The sequence below is a fragment of the Chanos chanos genome, chromosome 2, assembly GCF_902362185.1.
Source record: "Chanos chanos chromosome 2, fChaCha1.1, whole genome shotgun sequence".
NCBI lineage: Eukaryota > Metazoa > Chordata > Actinopteri > Gonorynchiformes > Chanidae > Chanos > Chanos chanos.
Window position 1 is genome coordinate 1,831,468 of NC_044496.1, and position 18,471 is coordinate 1,849,938.

The 18,471-nt window shown below is 46.7% G+C and overlaps 1 protein-coding gene across 1 annotated transcript in view; it reads right to left on the reverse strand.

Moving 5' to 3' along the window:
- The window catches only part of LOC115805885 (AT-rich interactive domain-containing protein 3B), a 35,465-nt gene that overhangs the window by 13,720 nt on the left and 3,274 nt on the right, over nt 1-18,471 (reverse strand). Inside the window, exons 3-4 of the mRNA XM_030766583.1 lie at nt 2,033-2,107; nt 1,717-1,789 (exon numbers count right to left, since the gene is read on the reverse strand). Of these exons, the coding sequence (XP_030622443.1) occupies nt 1,717-1,789; nt 2,033-2,107 (148 nt within the window). The remainder of the gene's footprint in view (nt 1-1,716; nt 1,790-2,032; nt 2,108-18,471) is intronic.

Genomic DNA, 18,471 nt, shown 5'->3' on the forward strand with positions numbered 1-18,471 from the left:
TTTACACACACTCACGGTGCTGATTCAACAGCAGAACGCTGGCGTGCCGGACACGCTTCTTAACGTGAAGCGGGAACTCTGCCAAGCAATTTGTTCTCTGTGATTAAGACCTCTCCTTTTAGGAGGCAGTGGAGCTCAGCCACGCTGTGCTCACCGGCGGGGGCGGGGGGGGGCCTCTCAGCTTTTTAAGCGGGATATTTTTGAGGCGAAAGGTCGACAGGTAAGGCAAGCTACTCGCCGTACCGTGTATTTGGATATATCCATCGGATAACAGCATTGACCTGTGGGAATTAACCCCTGAGGATATCCATAAAGAAGCCTCACGTCTCCCCCTGCACGGAGCCTGGAAACATCGGCGGACGACGACAGAAATCTGCTGAAAAGCGACCACGGAATTCCACCGCTCTAGCGGAGAGGCCGCGGTGACGGAACCCGCTAAAACCTTCCCACGCGCCTCGTCCGACAAAATACTTCCATCTGACCAGTACGAGAGCCGGGGTCAGAGTCCGCTCCCCTCGGTCCAGACCCGTAAGCCGCTAACAGGGCCGTGTGACAAGTCTCTCTCTCTCTAACACAAACTAATTTATCATCCTGAGACAGACCATCCAGGACAGAGAAAAAAAAAAAACACACACAGACCCTACTTGGCAACACTTAAACTGAGGAGACTTACATAACATCTTTCTCAGCACTTTCCATTTCATAGCGGCATTTATAAATAGACCCACACAAACACTTTCTCCCGAACCGGGACAAAAGTTATGGCTGTTTTTGCATGACATATAAATGTTTGGGCAGTTTCTACTTATCTGCTATGGAGGTTCCATAGCCTCAACGTTTGACCTCTTAAGCATTGTGAATAAGTTCAGTAAAGCATGTCTGACCACCCTAGAGTTTCCCCTGGAGCAGTTTACACGAGTAAACATTTCAGACTTGATTTTCAGGTTTGTGTCCAGACAGGCAAAACTTTAAATGACAAAGGCCTAAGCCAATGTCATTCCTCATTTGAAAAGTCACTGAGAGAGACTTAAAACAAAGACACAAGCACACACATGCTCTCCTTTTCTCTCCTCAGACCACACACTCAACCTCCCACACACTCACGCACATTTCAGCGACTGCGCAGGCAATGTGTTGGGCAGATGTCTGGGGTGGGGGTGGGCAAAGGAGGAACTGTCACTTTGTAATGAACTGGAATCATCACTTCTCATTACGTTTACGCAACCACCACATCTACGACATCTGGACGGACATCGCCGATGACTGCGTGTCCGGGCAAAGGCCTTTCTCTGTCATCGATCCAAAAGAATCGGAATCCCCGGAACACAGATCAAAGTGACGCGAACGCAGGCGTGGATCACTGGATGGTTCCAGTCCCTTTTGGTTAGCATGTGAACGAATTACCGCGGCGGACAGCTGACACGCGCGACCAAGGGAGTGTTTTGGGGGTTTTTTTTTTTGGTAAGTGGAGGACACGTGTGTGCACCACAGAGCAGTGCTCAGACTCTCATCGTTAGCTTTGCCCCTCGTTCAGGGCTCACGCTGTGAGAGGCGGCTGATTACGGGGCCTGCCCGGCGCTTTGCTCTTTAAATTAGCCACGGCTCAGAGCCGAGCCCTCCTGACCCCCGCGCCACGCCAGGGTCACGCAGGACCCCCGAAAAAGATCTTTTGCAAGTTCACGGCGTACCACTTCACACATGAGGCTGCTGCCTTACCTCTCTTCTGCATGAAGGAGAAAAGGTCGTCCAGAAACTCCTTCCTGTTCGGGTCACTGTCCAGTTCATACAGCTACAGGTCAGAGGAAGGCAAAGGTCAAGACAGAACACACTCCAAATATTTCAGAAATCAACTGGCTAACCATTCTGACCCCAGAGTATTTTTGAAGTTGAAATATTTTTGATATATTTTCATCACAAAGGGAAAAAAAATAGATATTGGGTTGAGAAAATATTTCCTTTCATTTAAAAAAAAAATCGACTCTATGCCCTGTTTAACTCCGATAACTGACTCGACTCTAAAACACACACTCACCTTGGCGAAGTCTCTGGAAGCCTCTCCTCTTCCTCTGCTGCTGTCGCTCTCGTCGGCCCAGGCTCCGCCCCCATTCTGCCCAGAGACACACCACAACACCACCAGTCAAACCAGAGGCACACACAGGTGTTGTTTCTCAGGAAACAGTACATAAAGTCGCCCCCCCCCCCCCCCATACCCCCGCCGGTACCCCGTACCCCTGTCCCCCCCCCGTCCCCACCAATTGCCAAACTACACCATCTGTATACAGGCCCTGATCTCCTCCTCCCAACACTCCACTTCTTTCCGACCCATCTGGGCCCCACATCCATCTTCGCAGGGCAGTGTGTGTGTGTGTGTGTGTGTGTGTGTGTGGGGGGGGGGGGCGCAGGTTAGCGGGTCCCCGTGTGAGCGCGGGTTGGGAGCAGCTAATGGCCGCACAGGAGGAGAAGGTAAGGCAATCACAGGCAGGAGGTCCAAGGCATGTGCAGAGCAGGAATTCAGGTCCAACACAGAGGCCATAAAAGCACAGGGAGTCAGAACAGGGGCGGCTTGCAGACGGAGCCATGAGGGCTTGGGACAGGAGACCAGTGGTCAGTGCAAATGCTACGCTTTAAAATAAATAAATGTTTATAAAAAAATAAATCAGTAACAAGAGTGATGAGAGGAGGAGAGGCTGGGTATGTCCCAGGGATAAATAAATAAAGGGGAAAAAAAACGAAACTTTTTCTGATACTGGGCTCCAGCTTCTGTCTTTACAACACTTTACAATGACCACAAACGATGACAGGACTTCCTCTTCAACTGTTAAAACCACCACATCCACCATTACCCTCGGTGAAGACAGATAAAGAAAAGCTTTAATATAACATCCTGCACTTCGCCCGTCGCGCCCCCCCCCCCCCACCCCCCGCACACCCAATCTTTTATCTAGAACATGAGAAGCTGCATTGACTTTATCAGCGTGTGACACACTCTGGATGACAGAAGAAAAGCGTTCAAATGAAGCACATTCTCAGCGGCCGACGACCCTTGCACCATATCCGACGGCCTAAGTTAACTTTTAACCATTACAAAAGATTAATACAAGAGCTCCCAGCCAGGCTAAATATCATGTCTTTCTCTTTCCACAGTCAAAATGCTCTTCTTTTACTCTGAGAAGACTGCAGCTGTTACTCTACACACCCAAAGAAAACAGGCAAAGGTATGGGAGAATCAGAGATCCAGTATAATGATTCAGTACGTATGACAACACAGATCAAAGTGGCGTGAACGCAGACATGGATCACGGATGGTTCCAGTATGTGAGCGCATTCTGGTTTTGGTTTTACTTTTTAATCAAACTTTGAGTTTTAATACGAACATCATTAAAAAGAAGTTAATGTGTCTGTGCACCCAAACATATACATACACACGCACACACACACTCACTCACAGACACATACACCATACTATAGACCAGTAAGAGTGTAAACAGGGCTGATCTATAGACCAGTAAGAGTGCAGAAGGGGCTGATCTATAGACCAGTAAGAGTGCAGAGGGGGCTGATCTATAGACCAGTAAGAGTGCAGAGGGGGCTGATCTATAGACCAGTAAGAGTGCAGAGGGGGCTGATCTATAGACCAGTAAGAGTGCAGAGGGGGCTGATCTATAGACCAGTAAGAGTGCAGAGAGGGCTGATCTATAGACCAGTAAGAGTGCAGAGGAGACTGATGTATAGACCAGACCAGTAAGAGTGTAAACGGGGCTGATCTTTAGACCAGTAAGAGTGTAGAAGGGGCTGATGTATAGACCAGTAAGAGTGCAGAGGGGGTTAATGTATAGACCAGTAAGAGCGCAGAGGGGGCTGATGTATAGACCAGTAAGAGTGCAGAGGGGGCTGATGTATAGACCAGTAAGAGTGAAGAAGGGGCTGATGTATAGACCAGTAAGAGTGAAGAAGGGGCTGATGTATAGACCAGTAAGAGTGCAGAGGGGGCTGATGTATAGACCAGTAAGAGTGAAGAAGGGGCTGATGTATAGACCAGTAAGAGTGAAGAAGGGGCTGATGTATAGACCAGTAAGAGTGCAGAGGGGGTTAATGTATAGACCAGTAAGAGTGTAAACAGGGCTGATGTATAGACCAGTAAGAGTGAAGAAGGGACTGATGTATAGCCCAGTGATGGTTTCCCAGCCTTCTGGAGGTTATTGGCCCCGCAGGCTGGGCAGAACACAGAGCTCTGTACGGGACACAGAGTGCCACCACAAAGGGGTCAAGGTGTAGCTGCCTTCGTAAAGAACAAAGGTCTATCAGAGAGAACACAACATTTTCCCCTTACACACAACTCAACCTGCCGCCAGCCCCAAGCCTCAGTCTGCCCCGACCCACCACATTACAGCCCCTGTCTTTTCACATTTGTGAAATGGCCTTCAGACGGTAATCTTTGTGTCTTACAGAGGGCTTCATTTCCCCCGCAGAAGCATCAGAGAGCATGGCTGCAGAAACACACACACACACACACACACAGGCAGACTTGCCCCCAAAGGCAGGCATGTAGATTCTTGTTCGGGGAACTTTGGTCAGTTGAGGAATGTTAAAACCATGTTGTTTGTCTCCTGTCTGCTGTATACCACCCTTGTCCTGACCACTTTTTAACTTTTTAGAATACTCCATCTCTGTCCCTCACAGTGCTGCTATATCCCCCCCCCCCTCTCTCCCTCTCCCTCTCCCTCTCCCTGTCTCTCTCTGTGTATGTAATGCTGTTAGCAGGTTTACTGGCCTGGCCGTGAGGAAGGCTAATCACATTATGAGCATACGCGACTGATTGGCTAGCTGCCAAATAAGGGCTGAAAACGCAGCATGATCATCCACGTTTTACTGGGTCACAGGGAGGCAACAAACAACTCAATCCTCCACTATTACGCAGATCAACCATGCCAACCTAGAGATGTGCTAAACCTGTCTGTCTTATCAGCTGTGACAAGCGTTCACATGTTGTGTAAGGGTGGATCTGCAGCCACAATGCTGACAACATCAGTTCTGCATTTCCACCCAACAAACCCTCGTAATAATTAAACCAAAAAGGATCTCGAAATACAAGACAGAAACTGATATCTCTTACTCATAATCTTTGGTCATGCCTTAAGCTACAAAGGTACTGGTCCAATGTGCTATCTGAAATAAAAAACCATTGGGTTTGGAACTGGAGATGGACCCAGTGCCCCTTCTCCTGGGCTGCCCAAACAGATATGCAACATCAAAAGACAAGAGATTGTACTGTATTCTTACTTCCGCTGCAGGACAGAGCAGTTTACTGCGGTGGATTAATGAAAAAGTACCAACTGTTAAAGGCTGACAGAGCATGCAGTTTGATTTAGTGCCATTAGAGAACCTTACACCTCTCTTACATTCAAAAACAGACTCAATTCTATCAAATTTGGGAACTCTATCTGAACTATGAAGAGCCTGGAGTCTCTGTCGTCAGGCTGCAGGGACTGTCTTGAATGTTCTTAGTGCACATTATCATTGTAACCTCTGGTGTTGTATGTATGAATCTGAGCTGGTGTTGTGTGTTTTTGGCCTGCTGGTTTTCATTGTTTAGTTTTTTTGGGGTTTTTTTGTCTCTCTGGATTTCAGAATGCATCCATCTTCTACTCGTTGCAAAAGAGAAAACTAATACATATATTGTCAAAAAAAATCTCTACTTATAAAAGGGCTGGTTTCAAACGTAACTACACACAGTAAATACAGTAAACACCTTAAGAGCTTAGCCTCAAAATGTTTTGGATATCCACAGAAAAGCACCTTTTTTTTTTAGAAAAAAAAATCACAAAGCTCCTACTTGCCTTGAGACACACACAAGCCTGAACCTCAGAAATACACACACAGGGAGACCTGAGCGACACACACACACACACAGAGTTCCCTTGAACACAAGCAATGTGAGTAGCCACCATTTCAGTGCGGCGCACACTGAGGCGAGCGCAGTGGAGGGTTAATGTCCGCGGCCCAGAGGGAAGGCATGAAATTGATTAGTCAGGATGTTGACAGCAACTCTCCAATTTGATAAGCCACACTTATGAGATGACAGGGATGGATCGCAGGCCAATAAAAGCCCCCAGTCATTCTCCTGCTTATTTCTCACATGATGGAGGAGCCTCATATGTCTTCATCGTTTAAGAAAAAAAAAAAAAAAAACCTCCTAAAATTTCACGTCCGTCGGATCCATTAATGAGTCATTCATTTTACTGCTAGCGCAGACTCACACACCCAGGCTCTTAGACTACGCGTACATGCTAACGACCCCAGGCTGTATGATGTTTCCACAGGGCCCAGCTCATCTCAAGGCTTTTGTGTCTAAGAGTTATTCATTCACGTTCTCTGAGAGCATTAAACGGAAGCACACGTGTTAACGTCACCTTTACACTTTAATGAGAAGTCTACTATCCACACAGCCAAAAAAAAAAATCACGGTCATTCGGCTGAAAAATTCTCCAGAACTAATTCAATAGCCCGTCCCGTCAGTTGGGAAACGAACAGATCAAGGGAGCAGCGAGAGACATAACGTGTTGCCACGGACGCACGCGGCTCTGGTAGAACTAGGTCATTGTCATGTTACAGATAACAGGTCAGATAACCGTGATCATAAGACAGGCCAAGATGGAAAAGGGGCAGAGAGCGGACCGGCTATACATGCAGATCCGGAAAGTTCCCTGTCGTTCGCAACGTTCGGACTGACGCTCTGCACAGGGGGTGATCAGCTGAGCCACCTCTGCCTCTGTCTGTGTGCGTGTGTGTTTGTGTGTGTGTGTGAGAGAGAGAGAGAGAGAGGGAGGTCGTGTTTTAGCATGCCGACCGTGTGTCTGAGCTTAGCTCGAGAGCCTAGCACTCCCAAAGACACTCCACTAGTGTTTCACGCCTGCTGCTCCCCGGGGTGGGTTGACCATTGAGCTGAGGCAGAATCAATGATTTGGCATGTGCAAACACACGGAGCTTCCCAACCCCCTCTGGACTCCATCTCCCAGCAAGTGTCAATACTCATCATACAGAGGCATCCACTATCTCCACTACGCTCGCTTAAGGACGGAAAAAAAAAAATCAGCCCTCACACTCGCCCCACCCACCCCTGCCTGAAGAGAGAAGCAAGTCAAGCCGTTTGAAATCTCCATCCACTTGTTTGAAGGGCTATTGTACTTGCACAGAACTTCTTTATTCATTTTTTCTTGGTCTTTAAAGATTTTCTTAAAATATCTTTGTGACCCTCCTAACGTGTCAGGTGTCTTTGTCCCACCTTTATGATGAAATGGCACAACTACAAACAAGTGAAGCAAAAAAAACCCCAAAATGAAAACCAAGGTGGAACATAACCTGTTTTCCACAACAATGCACAACAGAGCTTCACCACGGAAACCGCGGCGCGTAAATCACTCGTTCAACACGACTGTTTGACTAAGAACATAACTAAACCTACAGGGTGTGTGTGTGTGTGTGTGTGTGTCTTTACTAAAATACTCTTGACTTCACATTCCTCTGAGCAGTTAAACAGAGTGATGAGCCTGAAGAAAAAAAGAGTGACTCACAGAACTATCCCCCTGTCGTCCGAAGACAACCCTCCCCTTACTTTACTTCTTTTCATGAAATTAACAGCTGTCAAACAGCAGACGGGGGGGGGGGGGGGGGGGGGGGGTCTGCGAAACAGACGTGGGGAGTGGTAATTTCGTCAGATTTGAGGTTGTTTCTGGGCCAAATGTGCCAACGCGGGGGCCTTGGATTCTTGCCAAGAAACATGATTTCCAGCGGCCTGTTAATCTAAGGTAGATCACACGTATCCATTTAAAAGTACAAAATACTTTCACACGATTAAAACAGACCGTCCCTCTCCCATGCCTCTCTGTGAAATACAACTACTGAGCAGTCTCCTGACATTCACTGCTCCGGCTCCACACTCTGAGAGGGTGGTGTGTGTCAAAGACAGCGTGGTGTATATTAATACGATCCTCTAAGCGTCTGCTTTTCTTTAATCAAATCACATCAAAATGACGGCGCTGGGCCAACAGAGCCGGGGTGCTCCAGCAGCTTTGTGTTCACAGAGCTGTCTTAATATAAGATCAGAGCTGAGTGACAGTGTGCTCCCAGCAGGCCTGCCACAACAGGCACTGGGAAGGGAGGGGGCCCAGTTTGCATTCTTTAATCCAAAATCATAAACTGGGCTTTATTCCATTGTGGGCCTCATCCAATCATTTATTCGGCCTCAGTTAAAGTGGGTGGGGGGTGGGGGGTTGAGATGTGATGGTGGGCTGGCCCTGACCAATGAAAGCAGACAATTCAACACAACTCAAACCTCAACACTCACAGGCAAGAGAACTGAACATGTGTCTTCCGCTGAAAAACCTTCACACTCAGGTGGACATGCAGTCATAGATTTCTGTATATACATTTCCCCTTCGTACAGAACATTAAAATAAAAAACCTCAGGTTAAGCTTGCTTGTTGTTTTGCTCCTGGTGTCCAGCCCTGCCGAGCACCTCCTCATTCTGAGGAGCAGACATACTGGCGGGGGCCAGGGGGCCAAGTGTCCAGAAGGAGGACGTGTAGCTACCTGCCCCTCCTCTAGACAGAGTCTCTGAAACCACCTTCAACAAGCCGGCCTCAGGCTAGACCACAACTCAAACCATTAATCATACCAGTTAGAGAGAGACACAGAGGCAGAGCAAAAGAAAGAGAGAGAGAAAGAAAGAAAGAATAAACACACACACAAATATATATATTTATAGTGTGTGTGTGTGTGTGTGTGTGTGTGTGAGAGAGAGAGAGAGAGAGAGAGAGACAGGCAGACAGAGAGAGACAGACAGAGAGACAGACAGAGAGAGACAGACAGAGACAGAGAGAGAGAGGGAGAGAGAGAGAGACAGAAAGACAGAGAGAGACAGAGAGACAGAGAGAGACAGAGAGACAGAGAGAGAGAGAGAGAGAGCTAAAGTAAGCCCTTCCTAATTTTAACCCTAGAAGAGGGTCGGGGAGAAAAGTTTGCGTATTGAGTATCGAAACAAAAAGAGGGGGTGGGGTGTGAATCAGTGGCCCGTCACACAGGGAGCTAAAACAAACACATGTAACGGTGACAGGCAAACTGGGTTCACCAAATAAACTACCAGCATTTGTTCAGACTCCAACCCTTTCGCCAAGACACCACATTCCATAGACCCTCCCCCACTCGCACAGTCACTCACTCAACCCCCCCCCCCCCACCCCCCCCTTTCCACCTCCTACCCCCTACCCCCACCCGCTGCGTTTACAGTTCTCCATGGACAAAAGTGCAGCCACAAACCCTCATAACAACTCACATTTACACAACACAGTTCTAGGCAAACTATGACTCCGCTGTGTACAACTGCAACCCCAGAGAGAAAAAAAAAAACTCAGAAAGGAGAAGAAATCAAACGTAATCTGGGCCACCCTGTGTAAGGCCTGGAATGTGACCACGCTCGCAGGCTGTGTAGGAGACCAAAGCCTCTGATTAAACAGGCCTCCAGTACTATTTACGTTCCCACCCCTCAAACTGCTGCACCCAGAATAGACAGCCGACAGCATATCAAATCTAATGCACATTTAAAATGCCTTTTGCACCCTCCACCCAATCCAAAAGGATATTTGGTCACTCCAGATCCTTTGATTTGACCCTGTTCAGACCCAGCTTGTTGGAAACAGAGTCATAAACTCTTTTTCAGGTCAAAAGACAAGCCATTCCTCCTCCTTTCTCCTGAGGTAAAAGCTGAAGCTAAAAATACTTTGCATATCTCACGTCTTCCAGAGGGCGAGCGTCTCTTCCATTCCTGCGTTTGGGCCCCACAGACACTGCACAACCTTGATAGACTTTTATCCACAACTCTGTGGTATTTGACACACTCTTTAGTCAAGCAAATGAGAAGCATTTACAATTCCACTCAAAAGACAGCAAACACAGCCAGTCCTGCCACATTCAAACGACTGAACTAAATCAGGGATGTTTTAAACATTAAATGCGTTGTAAAGATATATCTAAAAGCTACTGTTCTCACGCCGGGCCAAAGCAGTGGCCTCAGAGCTCCTCCTGTTAGTGCGAGAAACCAGACACAGCCGTTTAGATCACAACTAAGTCTGAACGGTCGAATACTGACGGTCAAATACTGACAGTCACTCACACTCATAGCTCAGTATCGCTCAGAAGCTCCATCAATATTAGCACTGTTTTATTTTTTTTTCTTTCTGCTTTGTGCTGTATCAGGCGGCTTCCATTTCCTCAAAACCAGAGTCTGAGAACATAACTCCTTTAGCTTGACTGGACTCTGGGGAAAGGTGTGTGTGTGTGTGTGTTTCTCAGTTTCTATGACAGGATTTAGTTTCATCTCGTCTCAAACTGGCCTCGTATTGAAAAATGCAGGAGAAGGATGGTACTGTCCACAGACCCAGATAAAAGATTCTAACGTCCCCCTTATGCAAAATGAACGACTGCATCACCTCAGACGCCAGCGGTTGGCAAGGCAGAGGAAATCTACACAAACTCAATTCTGGAGAGAACACAAATCCATTTTGCGCAGTCCATTTAATTTGCTTTTTTTTTTCTGTGATCAATGAAAAAAGGTGTGGGGTCGGGACAGGTTACTCACGAACACATACTAAATAAGCCAGGAATAAAATCTCGAAAAAGACCCCCCCCCCTCAAAAAAACCCCCCCAAAACAGAACAAATAAACAAATCCACTAAATGAGCCAAAAATGTAGAGTTCTGGACCCAACACCAACGCTGAGCATCATCTCTACCCAACATCACTGACCAGTTCATCACTGACCAGTTCACACGCCAGAAGCAAGCCACTGATCTGAGCGTTTCCTAACGTGACACTTCCCTTACAGGTCCAAACCGTTTCTGTTTTCATAACTCACGCCCTGCATTAGATCCGATTTTGGTGATCCGATCACAAGTGGACCGCTCTAAAGTATGTCCGTTTACACCTGGCTTTAGAATCCGTCTCCACACGTGTCTCGAGAGACCACTTGCGATGAGATCTCACTTCCCCGCTCTATATAAACACGAACATCATTTTCCTTTCCAAATGTCGTACGAAATATGTAACTGCATGAAATCTAGAACATTTGCAAATGAAATGCGTCAAATTGTGTCGACAGTTCCTAATGTAAACTATCACGTTTGGAGCCACCCGACTGTGAAACGGCGGTTAAAGATATTACATACTTTAAAAAGTAAGGTATGAAAGAACGAGATTCCTGTTTTGTGGTGTATGTAATCCCTTTACAATACGTTTGGCTAACCGAGCCCGCTAGCAGAGATAAGCGATGCCTTGCCCGTATACCTCGGCTCAATAAACTGATTGTAGATGACACGATGACGCGAGATGTAGCCTATATTAAATATCTAGACGAACAGAATTATTGTAGTTTGGTATTCTGTTTGGTTTTCTAACAATTTGCTATCATGTGTTGATCCGGGGTCAAATTTCAGAACAGTTTCATTTAACCCGTGGACTCGTAACGTGATTTATTTACCTCAGCGTCAGCTAAGTCGGCGGTCGTGCACTGTGGTCGGGATCGCATCCGTGTTTACGCTGCTAAACGAATGGTCATATACGGTCCAGACCACCTCCTAATGTGGTCTGAGCGATCGGATCTCGATGCGACTTCAATGCGCATCGGGTGCGTTTACACCTGTACTTTAGAGCTGTCCACTTGTGATTGAATCACCAAAATCGGATCTAATGCAAGGTATAAACAGGGCCACAGTGACTTCAGAAGTAATAGAAAAAATACTAGTTTAAAATAAAACACATATAATAAGGAGATCATATCACTACTTTAAGACTGATTTAAAAAAAAGCCCTGACAAAACTTCAGTTTAATAAATAAAGTTACTAGATGCATTAAATTGCTCTGTGTTGATTCATTCTATCGTTTTAATTAACAGTCTGTGAAGGTAATTGAGAGAACTGGAATAAGACTCAGACCATTAATCCTTTCATCCTTTTCGAACTTGTTCATCATTCAGCACAAAGTGTTTTTTGTACAGCATGTCTGTGAAGACAGGGAAACCAAGTTTAAGGCTCATGTCTCTCGTGTATATGCTGTTAATTATTCAGGGTCTTTTTTTCCCCCTGTTCTTAAATAATTGACGGAGCAAGCTCTTGTGTTTATGGGCTCCAGTCAATGTGCTTCACAGTTATATCGAGACTCTGATTGTTCATTAACCAGAGGAGCTAACGAGGATGAGGTTGGGTTTTACTGGTCAAGCGATACACTAATCAAACCTCTCACTTCATTTATCTTGTGAGGAGATGGTTATGAGCCAGCATGGTACAAAAACCAACAAAACAAACTTCAGTCATGGACCGTCAACATCACCTCAAACATGGAACAGCCATAATACTGATTTGCTTGTAAAACGGTTGCTAAATCTCGGATTCTCAAACAACTCACAAGTCGCCAGACGCATAACCCCGGCGCCCGGGTGACACACCAGTGACTTCTGTTCTTTACTGAGACACATTAAAATGTATGTAAGAATCACAGTGACTTCTGTTCTTTACTGAGACACATTAAAATGTATGTAAGAATCACAGTGACTTCTGTTCTTTACTGAGACGCGTTCAAATCCATACAAGAATCACTCTTTGATTGTGGCTTAACATTTTTATCATTGTCTAATAAGGTTTTCATTCTGCACCCTTCTTCACTGAACGCGTTCTTCTTCTCTGTATGCAACCACAAGACCAAAGCAGCTGCTATAGTGAGACAGGGGTTTTCTGCTCCGTGGTGGTGGCTTGCGTATATAGGGAGGGGTTCACAGTGCCTGCCAGCGGAGGCAAACGTTTGGCAGGCGACCAGACCTGACCGTGCCCTAGCGCGCACCTCACGTGACGTTGGCAAGGGCAGAGTTGAAATCAAACACTCCCGCGCCTTCCCTGTGGCTGTGCACCCGTGGCCATGTGCCAGGCCTCCGAGGCTCCAGGCTGCCGCTCTGTGTATCAACAGTTTCTGACGCAGCAGAGCAACCCCACCCCCAACTCACCCCCCTCGTGAGCCAGCTGCTGGCCCAGCCTGGAGCTCAGCCAGGGGCCGGGGGAAGACCGGGTTCAGACAGGTGACTAACAACAGTCTGAGACCTTTTATCACAAAAACACAAATCTCTACAGCGTCTATCGACATCCGACAGGAAGCCTGGCGAAGAGTCGCTGACCTCGGGATTTTAGACACAGCTGAGCAACATCGCGATACTAAAACACTGAGCAACATCGCGATACTAAAACACTGAGCAACATCGCGATACTAAAACACTTCAGATAGAAATGGCCGCTTTAGTGAGACGAGCAGGAGGCCATCCCATCAACCTGTCAATCAGACTGAGACATGCGCGGGAAAACGTTTTGTGAACTAAGCAGCTGTTTTCTGTTGCGCTTTGTGAGCACAGGTGAGTGTGCAGCCAGCTGATGCAGAAGGTGTCCACCCTTACGGTTAACTTTCCTCGTGTTGCTGATGTTCGTTAGCAGGTACCGCTGCGACTGACCGGGGAGGATCGTCCCACGATGGCAAACAAGACACCTTGTGAGAGAGGGCTCTGCGTCGACCGATCAGTTTACAGCGGCAATGAGCGGCCCCCTTCTCCATTAGAGGCATCAGAGTCAATCCTCCAGGGTGGCTTCAGAGAGGAGTGTGATCTCCCTAATGGAGAAGTGTCATTTACATACAGGGCCCACCAGCCACACGCTGTGCATCTCCGTTAGAGTATTAGAGCACCTGAAAGCCACACGTACACAGCGGGCGACCTATATGACCACTGCAATGAACTGTGGCTTTGGTTTAGGTAGAAAAGCTAAAGCTAGCCACACTTTGGGTTTACGCTGTAAAGCTAGCCGCGCTTTGGGTTTACGCTGTAAAGCTAGCCGCGCTTTGGGTTTAGGCTGTAAAGCTAGCCGCGCTTTGGGTTTAGGCTGCGAAGGGCACGGAGACTTGTGTGTTAGGAGATGAGGCTCTTAGCTTGTGCTATTTTATTAAGGATTCAATTGGACCAGGCAACAGCACCAACATCAACATCAACAATGAACAATATCTAAAATGTTGTATGGACAAATCCCTGTAACACAGTTCAAAAATCCTTTTTTTTTAACCATAAAACTGACGAAACATTGAAATGTGCTCTAAAACCCAGAGATGTAATTCAGTGATGATGTTTGAGATGCGGAGAGGGACGGATTGGGTGACTGCCGCGTTGGCTGAGGGAGAGCTCTCGTATACACTTTAGAAATGGAGTGGTGTCTACATCAGCGTGTCCACTTGAGGAGTAATGGTCAGACATATCACTCTCTCAGTCTGACCGCTGAGCGATGAGGGGGTGTACATTTTTAATCCAAAAAAAAAAAAAAATCACTCTGAGAAACACCAGGGTGGCCAGCCCCTGTCTCACCAGCTGCAGATGTCCACCCTGTTTATCTGTTTGGTGTTAGGAATAAACGGATAAACGGGAAATTTCTCTCTCCCCTTTTTTCTCACCCCTCCTCTCTAAGCCTTCCCACTGCTACATCTCCATCTCCTCTGGCAGAACAAGCGACACTAAAGAAATGAACTAAAAGAGCATCAATCACAGACTCAAGCGACCCCCCCCCACCCCCCCAAAAAGCCCTGCCCAGCACAGCCCACCCTGTGGTCTCTTGTAGGAGCCCCTGATGGGAACGTTCACTGTTTGAAGAGTTAACTCTTTAATTCTGTCTGGAATGTTTCCTTTGGGTGAGGCAGTGAAATGTTGAAACAGACCAATACTTCCCTCCACCCTATACCCCCCCCCCCACCCTTCAATTCACACTTACCCTCCTTCCGCCGCTGACCCTCCCCCTTCATCTCCCTACCAAATTCAATACCTCTATTTCTGGGTTTGGGAATCTCCAGCACTTGACTGTAAGAAGCAGGATTGTACGAGCAAATCCCCACGCAGGATTCAGTGCGCGCGTGCACACACACACGCGCACACACAAACACACACACACACACACACACACACACAATTAGATCATCTCAGAAGATTAGCCTGACTCAAGGCTTCTTCTAAATTTGTATGTGTAGTCCTGGAGAATGTAAACCAATGAAAATCAATGAGCCCCGAGTGTTTCCAGATCAACGGCCATTCAGCGAACACACGAGGCCAAACATTCTTTGAACAAATAGATCAGGGGTACAGGAGCTACTTTCAGCAGACGCAGAGACACCGGTAAGACCTGCCTTTTGAGTCTCACTGTTAATGAGGCTAAAACCAGGTCCATCAAAAGTGCCATCACTCATACAGTCAAAAGAATTAAGTCCCTCACAGATGGTCACTCACATGTTGATTAAAAGCATGACCACTGAACAAATCATTTGGATTTTCTCCACTATACATGAAAAAACAAAAACAACAACAACACCACAACAACAACAAAAAACAGGCTTCAGGTTTCCGACAGAGGTGAGGAGTGAATCATACAGTGAGGTCCAGCTAACGTGAGAATGTCTCTTTTGCTTTACTGGTATGTGTCAGAGGAAAGACAGAAGACTCGTGCTCTGTGGAGACAACATTTAATCAAACTAATCAGCAACTACAGAGGAAATGAGCTTAGTTATCAGCGCAAACCATACTGGGCATTTCCAGGTTGTTGTTGTTGAAAGTAGGTTTTGATGTCTCTAGATGGTAAGTTTTTATAACCGTAACTCTTAGTTTCCATGATTAAAAGACAAAACCGCCAAGTGTGATGTTATCAAATGCTCAGTTCACTTAAACCATAACGAGAAACTAGGACAAAACTCTACATTTAACAGGAGAAATAATCCTTAAAAAAAAGAGAGAGAGCAGCTAATAAAGAAAACATTCAGAAGTTCAGCAACATTAATTCAAATACTGTTTAAATACCGCAATTTAAACTAAATTAATTAAACACATTACTTTTGTGAAATTTTAAAACATGTTATGGTACTCTGAATGTTCACTCGTGAAATCACAGCCTACTCTGGCATTTGGCGTCTTAATGCTAAAATCTAAATGTGCATTTTCTTTAAGGTTTACTTCCACCCCCCCCCCCCGACCAAAAACGTCAGAATCCACTGAGTAATTGCAGACAGGGAGCCTGCTAACTAAACAGACTAGCAGACTAAAGTATAGCATGAACAAATCTAAGCCCTGTTCCCCCACAAAAACACTTCAAATCTTAATTATTTTAAAAATAACCATTCAAAGCCTCATAATGAAAAGCAAAGTGCTATAAATCGCTAAAAAAACCCCAAACAAACAAAAACAACAACAAAAAAAACAGATGTGGACTATTAAATATTGCTAACGATGCAAAGAAAGAAACACAGATTAGGTTTATTCAGAAATGCTTTCTGATATAGGCACAGTTACAGATAAAACGGATCCATTTTCTATTTTTATCAGTTTTGTGTCCCAAAAAAAGGGCTTTCTCAGCTCTTGGTTGAGCATCTAACAGTTTTGTAAGTTCTGGTCGTTCTGATGAGTCAGGTCTGGAGCTGTGCGCTGAAGGAGGAGGAAGGTGTGTGTGTCACAGTGCAATCTTCCATTTCTGCCACTGTTACATCACCACTCCTCATTAACATTATTCCTGATCTAATGAATCACTCTTTACAGGGTTTTTAGGACTGGTTTCAGAAAAGCTTACGGTGAATTTAAGTTCTTACGGGCTGCGGCATACATAAATGGGATATAGTAGAGTAAACATTATATTTTCAAAATGTATCTTATTGTTGGGTGTAAAACCACAAAGGAAAACTCAAAGAGTGTAAAAGTAGGTCAAAAGATACACCTGTGTCAGACAAGGCTGGGGGGGGGGGGGGGGGGGGGCAGGTTTCCAACCACAAGTTCTGTTTCATGGCAACAACCATTTTTCACATATTTCAAATAGCCCGTGTGCTGCTAACGTACACGCGGCGCTCTTCCTGCTCCACATTCCGCGGAGGAGGAGGCATACTTAGCCACATCTGCTCACACAATGCCCTGCTCATTCATCATGCATGGGACATAATTAAGGCCAATCATTGCCCTTCTAAAAGCTTACACAATCCGCATCGATCGTCACTGCAACCGTGCTGCACCCCACTTCCTCTATAGGCTCCCGCCTCGCACGTCGCCGCGGTGACAACTAAATTATGCAACAGGCAGTCAACAAATAGGCCTCCGTGGCTGAGGAGCAGGGCTGCTCCAGGCTTAATGATGCAATGAAGCCAAACCTGCACTTACGCCGCTGCTCAGGCAGAATGGAGGGTCATCAGTGTGTCGAGAGAGAGAGAGAGAGAGAGAGAGAGAGAGAGAGGACTCGGCTGGCTGAGATGCCGAGACTCTCACAGCACATGGTTCATTTCAGCCTCCCTCTCTCTCTCTCTCTCTCTCTCTCTCTCTCTGTTTCTCTGTCTCTCTCTCTCTCTGTAACCTGCCTGTGTCTGTGGGCGTTTGTTTGCCTTGGAGCAGTGAGGAGCTGAACCGACAGGCTACCTTCCACGGCCGTGATTAAAACCCTATTAATCAGTGTGGGATTAGGATGGGGGGGGGGGGGGGGGGGAGAAGTGGGGTGGGGGACTTGGGGGAGGCCAGGGGAGTAACAGGGGATTAACGGGGTCAGCAAGCCTGTACGTCCCACTGCGAATAACCACGCACGAGGCCTGTCCCCCGACCCCCCTGACATCCACTGACCCCCCCCCCCCCCCCCCCCCCCCCCCCCCCCCCCCCCCGGCTGTCCATGCACGCGACGCCTTTGTCCATCTTCTCGTTTGACAATTATTTAGTCTGTTGTTTAGGGCAGGGCTGAGGTCAGAAGACATAAATCAATGGCAAAACACAATCACTCAACACACAAACACTCGTGTACACACACACACAGACACAGAAACACACACACAGACACACACACTACCCCTCAACTTCCTACTGCTCTTAAACAAGAAAAAAACAGAGGGCTGTAGCCAGTGCTCTATTTCAGACGCACAATCCAAGGCTAAAACCAACTTCACTGCTAATTCTCTGCTTCACAGAAGCTTCAGAGACGTTCTGCTGTACCTCAGAGAGAGAGAGAGATCTGCTGGGTAAAATGACCACACTTCTGAGAGAAAGCTCTAGCGGGTTGACTGTTTTCTCACTCTGCAATCCCAAAAGACGGCAAAGCACACAGGAGCATTCTCTCCTCTCTGGCTTTGGCCGATGGGTCTGGAGACTCCTCTAAAACATGTTTAATACAGGTTAAAGTCTCATCCTCTGGAGTCTATGCCATCCCAGACAGTATCCAAGCTTCCTGTACAGAGAATACCATCAAAAAAAGAAAAAAGAAAAAAAAAAACCCTCACCAGAGCCTCCCCCAGCCCCCGTGACCCTCCCCCTTCAGCAATGCAACCTGAAACTGCCACAAGAGATGAGCTGTCATTAAATACTGCAGAGCTGACATAATGACAGGAAAGATGAAAGGGTG